The sequence below is a fragment of the Dasypus novemcinctus genome, chromosome 13 (genome assembly GCF_030445035.2).
Source record: "Dasypus novemcinctus isolate mDasNov1 chromosome 13, mDasNov1.1.hap2, whole genome shotgun sequence".
NCBI lineage: Eukaryota > Metazoa > Chordata > Mammalia > Cingulata > Dasypodidae > Dasypus > Dasypus novemcinctus.
The window spans coordinates 39,954,939-39,965,781 of NC_080685.1; the positions used below are offsets into that span (position 1 = coordinate 39,954,939).

Sequence of the window (10,843 nt, forward strand, 5' to 3'; positions counted from 1 at the left end):
GGAAATTATGAAAGAGACATAACAAATGCTCTTCACTTTGAACTTCTTGGTATTGGTTATTGATGCATTTGTTCCTGAGTGTTTTCAGATTTTTGGCATTTTAAATCTGGAAAGTGACTATCTTTTTTTCTTCTTCCTAGTGTTTATGAACCTCAGTTGCAGCACCATGTGGCTCAAAAGAAGATTCCATATGTGGATTCCCAGGGGCAGTTAATTAAGCCAGACAAACCAAATGGAATAAAGATGGAAAAATTCGTCTTTGACATCTTCCAGTTTGCAAAGTATGTTTTGAATAGCATCAGTAAGTTTAAATATATGTCCTAAAATGCTGCTCTTTCCTCTTTTAGGGAGGAAACTGTTTTAAAGAGGCATTTGATAGCATACATGTTAGACATGGCATTTTGATCATGAGTATATAGTATAGATTCATTATCATTCCCTGGTATAAGACCACCAATCAAGGAGTGTGGTCTGAGTTGCCTGAGAGTACAGTTTTCTTTTTATCAATTAGTTCATTTTCTGGTCCTTCTGCAAAATTGTTTAAGTCGTTTATTTTGTCTAAGAGACTAAAAAGTTTGAGCGAAAGGATTGACCCGTTTTGTGTTTGAGGTATGTCTTAACCTATGAGTAAATGTTTCAGTGAGCATATTTTGAGATTATTTGGCTTTCTGTAAAAGATCATATTTGACCAATATGTGAATTTGACCATTATGGTAACATGGAAGGCGAATTAGCTATATAAGATTAATCTTCCCATTTACATTTCTAAATCATCCTTTTTGTATGTTCCCCACTCCCCCCAGAACAGATACTAATTTGAGCTTTTTGCATTAACATTTCCAGTCTTTCTGATTGAAGATGAAGTGTTTTATATTGGGAGAGGAAATAATTTCTCAATTTTGCTTTGGAGAAGAGAATTCCAACTTTCTTTGGTTCAGTGATGAGCAGTATTTCATTCAGCATATATTTGAAATTGGATTAAGAGAACATATTATTGAAGACAAAGGCTTAGCTATGTTGAGAGGAGTCAGATAGTTTTGTATGCAGTTTTATTTCATAATAAAGAAGTCTTGTATGGTTCCACTCCAGGAAGTTTGTGGTGTATGAAGTATTACGGGAAGATGAGTTTTCCCCACTAAAGAATGCAGACAGTCAGAATGGGAAGGACAACCCTACTACTGCCAGGCATGCTTTGATGTCCCTTCATCACTGCTGGGTCCTCAATGCCGGGGGCCACTTTATAGATGAAAATGGCTCTCGTCTTCCAGCAATTCCCCGGTAAGTCAATACCTTTTCTCTTCTTTGTGGATGTTTTCTTGGTCTTTTCCTCTTAGACATCTTTCTCTTCTCTCTCTGAAAAGATTCCTAGATCCTAGATCTGAAGTATGGTATGTGGGCAGTTACTGAGGTGTCCATTACAAAGAGATTGATAGTTTTACTTTCTCTTAGAGAGGAATCTCTTCTGAAGCTCATGGTCTTCCTTCCTTCCTTCCTCCCTTCGTTCCTCCCTTCCTCCTTTCCTTCCTCCCTCCCTCCCTTCCTTCCTCCCTCCCTTCCCTGTGTCAATGAAATGACTCCTACTAAATAATGGTCAGAAGATATTTTTCTGATATGCCATATGATTAAAACCACATGATAGGTACTCCACTATACTACAGGGTAAATCCCTGTGCTCAGTCACAGAGAATTGGTTGTTGCTGCCTGTGTATCTGTGGGCTCACTACAAGTGCTTTCTATGAGCCCCTCCCAGAGACCCACCACTCACAGGCCACCTACAAGATGTGGGCCCACCATAGTCTCACCGTGGTAGGAGAAAGTCTTACTTTCCTGAATGGTGCCAAGAAGAGAAGTGAATGCCAGTTAAATTACCTGAGACTCAAATTTTAGAAATGTTTTAGGTATTTTGAAGTTAAATAAAGGTACTTAGAGCTATCTATTCAAGATAAATAACTTTTAAGCTAAATGGTTCTTATATTTCATGATATAGCCTTCAATGGCACCTTTGCATTTGTTGTTTCTGTACCTAAGTCAAAAACATTCTGCTCTATAATTTATAGTCTTAAGGGATAAAATGGCTGGCTGCATGCATAAAATTGCTAGAATGCCATGATGAATGTTAAAACATTGGCCTTTGGAATTCATTATCCTCCCATAACTGTGTTTTCGTAAGTAGGAGCATGGTAGCCTCTGGCTCACAGTCCAAGGCCATCAGGCTTTTGTCTTGTCAACAAGCTTGCTCTGTGGCATGTCATATTGCCCTCCCTCATATTTCATCTTTAGCCATTGAGTTTGTTTTTCTCCCCTCTTGGGTCTCCTTTGCCCAATTTATGATTTACCATAAATATCCATTTGGTCAAAAATATTTTGCCAGCCCACTTCATTATTATTGTTTGATTTGTTTCCATTCCCATTAATGCTTATTTATTCCTACATAGCAGTGCTACAAATGGAAAGTCAGAGACCATCACAGCTGATGTCAATGACAAGTAAATATACCAGCCTGCCTGCAGTGCATGGTGATGGGGCTGTGCTTCCCTCCATACTAACTGGCATTGTAGTTTAGTGCTCTGCCTTTTGGGGGTATGGGGAGAGGATGGTCAAAACTTTGGTGGGGGTACACTGCTTACTTGGTGGCAGGTGTCTGTCTGGATGACACTAACTCAGAATCTCTGTGCATGCTGGAAATGGGGCGCATGCTTTACTAAATAATCTGACCAAAGGTATTTGAGCCTGCAATGACAAATTTATAGATGGTAGGTAAGAGTCAGAGCAAGTTACAAGCCAGGAAGAACAAATTTGGATCCCAATTGACTCCTTTTTGCATAAGCTTAAGCTTAGATAAAAATAGCATTCTGAAGATAAAAATAGCATTATCGAATTGGATATATGCTTCCTGTACAAAGGCTACCTGCTCCTGACACGTTTAATGGTTCTTAATATAGAGAAAATTGTTCTTTTGATTAATTCTCACATAAATTGTTCTTCTTTTTTGTCATGGTACATTAATTTTATTCAGTTATTATCCGGCTCACAAAGAAAGTATCTTTTTGTCCTGATAGTAGGTCCTTTTAGAAGTGCACATATCCTCTCTCTTCTGGGTACTGACAAAGAGTTTGAGAAAGCCATTTTTGTTGTAGCTAATGAGACAGCTTGATATTCTTGCTATAATTTAAAAGTTATTAGGTTTAGTTTAAGTTTTTAAGATGATTTAGGAAATGTGTACAGGGGGAAGGATCTGGAAAGTTATTTTTAGAATAGAGTAGCACTGATGTCAGTTTCATCCACATGCTTTTTTCTCTCAAGGCCACTTATCCTTGCCCTGTAGCAACGAGTACATGTGAATGTAAGTATTTCTGTGTTGTGGCCCTAGAGACAAGGGAGAGGACTCACAGATCTTGTTAGTGTCTTCCAGGAGCCATAGATGGCTAATGTCCCTTATGCCGTGTGCACTGAGATGCAGAATCTTTGTCATTTTTCTGTCCCATCCATCATTTTTAATATGTGGAAGCAAGCTGCTTTTATAATTTAAGAAATAAAGTTCTGATTCTAAATGTCCTTCCCATTGAACCACAGCTTTTACTCTAAAAAGTGAACTATACCTGAAAACTATATATTGGTATCTCAGCCAAAATACAAAAAGTTTTAAACATTATTTAGTTCTTGTTTGGGATCTTTTACTTAGTACCTCCCTCTCCCCATTTATTTCACTTCAGCCATATGTAGAATATTTAAACTGAAGTCAAAGTTAAACTCCAAATAAGTTCATAGATTCAAATAGTAGAAATCCTTAGCTCCGAAGGGTGCCCTCATGGGAAAAATGGAAAAAGAACTTAGAAGTGAGAGATGGAAAAAAAAATTTTGTGTGAGAGAAGAAACAGCTTAGAGGTATTCTGAAAGAATAGAACAAGGGTACTGTCAAAATAGTATTATTTTATTTTTCACCTTAAAGCAGTATGAGATGTTAAAAGATTATTTGGCTGAAGAATTTGGGGAGTGGGGCAGTGCCTATATCCTGAGATTTACATTGTTGATAGTAGCTTCTGCCTTCACTCTCTTGAATTTACCTTTGTTTATTAAAGTTTTTCCTTCTTGGTTTCTTGAGGTGTCTTTGTTTTACTAGGAGGGAAGTTATATCCAGGTCAGCTGTGTTCCTCAGGATCCCCCAGGGATCCAGATTGACAGGACTTTATATATCTTACCAAGTGGATAGGCCCTTATTTTTCCAGTTTGTTCAGTATAACCTGTAGCTGCTCCAGAGGGTCTGGGCAAGTGTGCCTGAGCTTTTCTTTTTGTTCCAGGAGGTACCAGAATTGAACCTGGGACCTCAAACATGCAAAGCAGGTGCTCAGCCACTCAGCTACACTCGCTTCCCAGCCTTGAGCGTTTTTGATACAATCAAGCACATGTCTAGAGAGATATGTGCCAAATCTGTGTGTCCTGTTTTCTCCAGCATTAGTCTATCATCTTTCTCTCATAGTGCATTTTTCATTCAGCCAATAAGCATTAGTAGGCCTGCTAATATCCCTAGCAGTGTGCTGGATGCTGAAATATATTAAAGTTATTTCTTACTACTTTCTAGGAGGTTTCAGATGCATATGCATAAGAGTTAAATAACACCATCAGGCAGTATGTGATTACAATGCTATATGTGTGGTATAAACAGTAATTACTCTAGTAGGTCATTGATTTAGCAGGGGTCTAATAAACTTATTTTTTTTTCTTTTATAAATCAGTGGATGGGGGCAAGCACTATGAACTGTAGTTATCAAGGGGAGGTTGAGACTTGAGCTAAATCTTGGAGGATGGGTATTATTTGGATAGTCAGAAGAAAGCATAGTTGAGAAAGACTTGGAATAATACAAAGAGAGTGCCATTGGCCTGGTTTGAATGGAAAGTAACAGGATAACTAAGTTGGAGTAGGAGATAGAGCACCTTGAATACCTAGCTAAAAATGGTTCTATTCAGGGAAAGGTTGGCCTGTGGCTGAACTCAGTAGCCCTTTGATTTTATTGACTTTACCAAAGCCTGGGACTACATGGTGAAGTGAAGAAGAGCTATGGTTTGAGACTGTAGGAGACTAGATTTTTGTGTGCCCTGTGTCCTGTTGGTAAGATTCTTGAAATAGTGAACAACCAGAGGCCAAATTATTGTAAACATATTGGAAACACTATTGATTGAGTTTTTTTATTAGATAATTTAGAAACTGAGGATTGCAAATGGATATAAATGTTAGATCATGACTTAGAAGAAGCAAATGGTGACTTTGGCCTTGCCTTTATTTAGATACATTCTGCCTCAGCTCCTTAAAAAAGGACTTTTGGTAAAAGCAACAAAAGCACAATGAAATATACCGAATACATCAGGTCATCTAATTTAGGAGATTTTCAGTGTATAGGAATACATGCATTGGAAGATAATATAACTGATTTTTTTTTTAAGCTAGAAAAATCCAAGGTTTGTTTGTTTATTTATTTTTAAAATATATTTTTATTTATTTTAAAAGATAGTTAGATTATGTAAAATGTTACATAAAAAAAAATAAGGGATTCCCGTATGCCCCACTCCCCACACCTGCCACTTTTCCCCACATTAACAACTTCTTTCATTAGTGTGGTACATTTATTGCAATTAATGAACACATTTTGGAGCATTGTTCCACAGCATTGATTATGGTTTACATTGTAGTTTACACTCTCTCCCACTCCATTCTGTAGGTTGTGGCAGGATATATAAAGTCCTGTATCTGTCTTTGCAATATCATTCAGGACAATTCCAAGTTCCCAAAATGCCCCCATATTACACTCTTTCCCTCACCCTGCCTTCAGCAACTCCAGCAGCCACTGTCTCCATATCAATGATATAATTTCTTTCATTGCTAGAGTCACAATAAATCTGTAGTAGAATACCAGTAAGTCCACTCTAGTCCATATTTTATTCCCCATTCCTGAGGATTCTGGGATGGTGATGCCCACTCCACCTCTAATTGAGAGGAGGCTTCGATCCCATGTGGCTGATAGATGGGACTCTTATTTGCAGTTATAGACTCTCTTAGTTCCTTGGTATGGTGGTTGTCCATCCTCACCTCCTCGTTAGTTGTCCTGGGAATATAACTGACCTTTAGAATAGTACTGTCCAAAAGAACTTCCTGCAATGAAAGAAATATTCTATGTCTGTGTTGTCCAATTTGTAGTTATTACATTCATGGCTATTGAGCACTTGAAATGTGCCTATTATGACTGGGGAACTGAATTTTAAATTTTTAAAAATCCAATTTAAATTTAATTTAAGTGGCTGCTCTATTGGACAGTGCAGGTTTAGAATGTTGGTCAACATTAGTACCTAACTTGCAAAGTTGTAGTGAGGATTCAAAGCACCCACTCCTGGACCTGGCAGAAAGTAAATACCAACAAATAATCCCTTCTGTTATCAAATTTAAGCTTGGAAATGACAAAAATAAGATATATATAAACAGATAGTATATCAATATATACTATAATACATATATATACAGTGAAGTGTTTTGAAGAGCTACCTGTAATTACTGGCATTTTCCCCAAATAGTGCCTTTCTATGATAATTTTATGTTAACTTAATCCTCAGAGAACATAGTGATCATCAAGGTAGGATCTATTCTATTTGTTTAACTAGGAGAATTTTACTATCTGCAAGCTTTTCAGAGGGAAGTTACAGTCTTTACTTTCATTCTGGCAAATAATATGGGAAACAAATTCTTTAATGTATGTTTGGGCTTCTTTCTTTCAGTTTGAAGGATGCCAATGATGCACCAATCCAGTGTGAAATCTCTCCTCTTATTTCCTATGCTGGAGAAGTAAGTTTGCACTGCTTTTCTTCTTTTTTCTTTCAAAGTAGGATTTTAGTGTTATTTTATGTTTAAATTGTCCTTAGAGAGGATGCAGTCTTTTCTGATCGCCCTGCTCTGATGTGCTCATCCTGGGAACAAGCCAAGAAGCTGCATTTGTTCTGAGTTCTTTTCTTTGAGAATTCCTGTTACAGCTTAGCAGCTGTCCTATAAATAGGTTAGTTGCCATTAACAAATGTTTACTGTTTGGGCCATTTTACCTATACATTGAAATGCACTGGGCTTTTAAAAAATATGTGATCAATGCTGTTTTTAAATAAATTACCTGGCTTTTTTTAATGCAATGTAATTTTTCCTCTCAAAGAGGCTATTTTGATTACATACCCAGTAGTTTTACTTTTAAAACCTAGAGATTTTGGAGTCCCTACCCTTCTAATTATGTAGTATTTTTTTCCTGGAGATCCTTGGTATTAACCTCAGACACAGCCACCTTGCTTAGAAAGTTGACTCTTTTGAGTGAAGATTATAGGAAGAATGAAGTCATTCTATAATAACTTTAAAATTATAATCAGAATAATTTTCTTTTTTTGTTGTTTGTTTTATGCTTCCATAAATGGGTCATTAAGCCCAGTTTAAAAATTATATTAAATAAATTTTTATTGATTTTTAAATTGAACATCTCAACCCAACTTTTGGCATTCACACTTTAAATCATTATTATGGCTTCTAAGTCCAGCATCTGTCCAACAGTTTTCTAACTGTGATTCATTTCAAACCTCCTTTTAGGGAATAGAAAGTTATGTGGCAGATAAAGAATTCCACGCACCTTTAATCATTGATGAGAATGGAGTCCATGAGCTGGTGAAGAATGGTATATGAACCAGATGCCATAGTCTACCACAAGAAGAATAGCTTTTATTTTTGATAGACCAACTGTGAACGTAAAGGACCTCTCCTGGAAGACTGAAATTCAAATATCCACAGGGTTTCTTTTTGCTTGTTGAACCCTTATAGCCACTAAAAACTCCCCAAGATCCTGATAACTGAAACTCAAAAGGCATTTTTTTTATGATTCTCAACTCATTGAAGGTCTTATTTATATTTCTCCAATTGTATAATTTTTTCCCCCAAACCAAGGAAAACATTGGCCATCCAGGACATTTCCTACAGCTTTAGTATAATCAGGATGTTCAACATCATTTACTTGGAGCTGGTAATATTTGTTTTTGAAATTGTACATAGTAATAATATGTCATTGTACATGTTGAAAGGTTTCTATGGTACTAAAAGTTTGTTTTATTTTATCAGACATTAAAATTTTTAAAATAATAATTGAACAATAAAATAAACTTTTCTTCTTGTCTCTGGAGTTATCATTTGTACCTTGAGGAAAGTAAACCATTGGGAAAATATGAAAGTTGGGAGATACTTTGAAATAATGCATAAAAACAAATTGATACTTTTGTTAGGGTGCAAAGTCACAGAGCTTTTTTCAGTGAATTATCTAACAGACTAACCCTTTCTCTCACTTTGTAATAGTGGTTCTCAACCAAAGATGATTTACTCCCTAAGGGACATTTGGCAACATTTGGAGACATTTTTTAGCTGCCGCAAGACGGTATGGTGGTGTTACTGACATCTAGTGGATGCAAAGCAGAGATGTTCCTAAACATCCTGCAATACACAGAACAGCTCTCCACAACAAAGAATTATCCAACCCAAAAAGTCAGTGGTGTCAAGGTTGAGAAACCCTGCTTCACATCATTGATTTGCTCTCTTTTGCCTAAGTGTTTGCTGGCACTTAGGAATTCAAATGAATATAGTTCCTGGATTTCCTTGGGCAAGTTGATCACTACTATCCCAGTTATATTCAGCTAGAGAATTAAAAGAGAAAGAAACAGTTCTTTAAATATGAGGCATAAATCATTGGTTGTTATTAAGGGTTCTCCATATCTAAAATAATGGTTTTTTAAAATGTATTTTATATAATATTTAAGTACTTCTAAAGCATGAAAATTAAATATCTGAATAAGTGAAAGATTTAAAAAATTATATCTAGAAAAGAAATCAGTAAATTTTACTTTTCCCTGACAAGCTATTACATGATGGAGTGGCATGGGTGGGTCTTTTGTTCTGAAAAGTAAAAAGTTTAAGGATTACTTTTCTTTTTAAGAGCATGTAATACTAACATCTGTCTTTATCTACCTACCTACCTAAATGTTTTTTTTTTGTTAGTAAGGCCTAAATAGTGTGTCTAGCATATTTTGTTTCATTTTAATTCAGTAACAGCCCAGTTTTACTTTTGTTATCCATTCCATTTCTCAAAAAATTTTGTGATGTTTGAGTTCTCATTAGAACAAACAAAATGGATTCTGAGGACAGACTATAGAGCTTTTACAGCACAGGTTAGCCTGATTAGTATGATTCATCTTTTTTTTTTTTTTTTCCTGAACCTTCACCTGCTATTTCCTCTTTCTGTATCTTTAAGAACATACCAGCAATGCCAGAGATAGGGAGGAATGGTAGTGGAGAGGTGCAATGGCTGGGGACACTGGGTAGAGTAAGGGAGAAGAGTCTGAGAGATGATGGCATTATGTACTTTTGTGGGTCTTTATTAAATATTGTCTTAATTCAGAAAAAAATGGATAAAATGCTAATATAGAAATAGAATCATTTGGAAAGGGCATGGTAGAATTTATGTGAGAGTTAATAATTGTTGAGTTTTGTTGAGATGACACCTACTATGTGTGAATAACTTTACTGATTGCTACAAATGAATATATAAGTCCAAAGAGGTATGCTTTTTGAATATCTGATTTTTGTTTCTCAACTTCATTCTTGACTCTCAAATTTGATCCAGTTTTGATGTCAAAAAAGGAATTGTTAGTGACACCTACTAGAAGATGAATGAGGAAAAAATTCCATTTTCAGTTTCTTATCCGTTCTATTTCCAGAGGTTTTGGTTGTTGTTAGTAATATATGATTTCATTTCTAACCCTTGATGGCTGTCTCCAGTATTTTCTTCTTGATGCATCATGGTACAGTCAGATCTCATTATACAGGTAAAAGAAGGGAAGGAAACATGCATAATCTAGGAAAGTGACTAAAACACAAATCATTCAATTAGCTTTGACATATGTTTTTCTTTTGGCTAAGACAGATGTTTTTGGAGACCATGGCCCTGTTTACAACCCTGGCTTGGGAAAAGCATGTTGGGAAGTGATGAATAAATGAATCAGCCAATAAGGATTAAGTTCCTATCACATGCCCAGCACTATCAGATAAGGCATACAAAATTATAACAGAGTTCCCTCCTTACAATGCTTGCATTCTTATTAAAGAAGTAAAATTCACCCAAATAATGCAATGAAAGATAGTTTAATACTAATATATGAAATTAAGTTCAGTAAGAGTTAAACAAAGGTGACCATTGTGAACTGGAGTTTGGTGTGGCAGAACTCAATACAAAGCCCATTGTTTTGAGAGTAGAGCTATTCCATTCTCAAATGGGGTCAGCGATCTATGTACTAACACATAAATGTACCTTAAGAATTCTAACATTTATTTTTTAATTTTTTAAAATTCATTTTTAAAAAATATTACATTAAAAAAATATGAGGTCCCCATTCACCCCCCACCGCCCCCAACCCACCACTCCCCCCACAGCAACACTCTCCCCCATCATCATGACACATCCATTGCATTTGGTGAGTACATCTCTGGGCATCGCTGCACCTCATGGTCAATGGTCTACATCATAGCCCATACTCTCCCACGTTCCATCCAGTGGGCCATCTAACATGTATTTTAGAAAGCAGAGTTTTTAGTAATCAGCCATGTTTTTCCCATAGTAAAAGCTCAAACATTTTGTTAACTTGGATTTATTTAATTTAATTGCCTTAAAATACCAATGTGTATTGTTACTCAGAAATGGAGTATTAAAAGGAGATTGGTAATTTTTCTGGAGAGAAGAGCACTCGCTTAATGGTCAAGTTGCCAGTTGATGACCAAGATATAGTTTCA

General features: G+C 36.1%; 1 protein-coding gene across 5 annotated transcripts in view; it reads left to right on the plus strand.

The window, feature by feature from the left end:
* The window catches only part of UAP1 (UDP-N-acetylglucosamine pyrophosphorylase 1), a 45,279-nt gene extending 37,098 nt beyond the window's left edge, over nt 1-8,181 (plus strand). The window contains exons 7-11 of one of the 5 annotated variants that reach the window (XM_058310036.2): nt 141-281; nt 1,090-1,278; nt 2,436-2,486; nt 6,763-6,829; nt 7,607-8,181. In XM_058310036.2, coding sequence (XP_058166019.1) covers nt 141-281; nt 1,090-1,278; nt 2,436-2,486; nt 6,763-6,829; nt 7,607-7,699 — 541 coding nt within the window. In that variant the 3' untranslated portion in view covers nt 7,700-8,181. Of the gene's footprint in view, nt 1-140; nt 282-1,089; nt 1,279-2,435; nt 2,487-6,762; nt 6,830-6,906; nt 7,044-7,606 lie in introns of those variants that run through there. The other 4 variants (XM_071207545.1, XM_071207547.1, XM_071207546.1 and 1 more) reach the window with 4 other exon arrangements.
* Nucleotides 8,182-10,843: the final 2,662 nt, after the last annotated feature.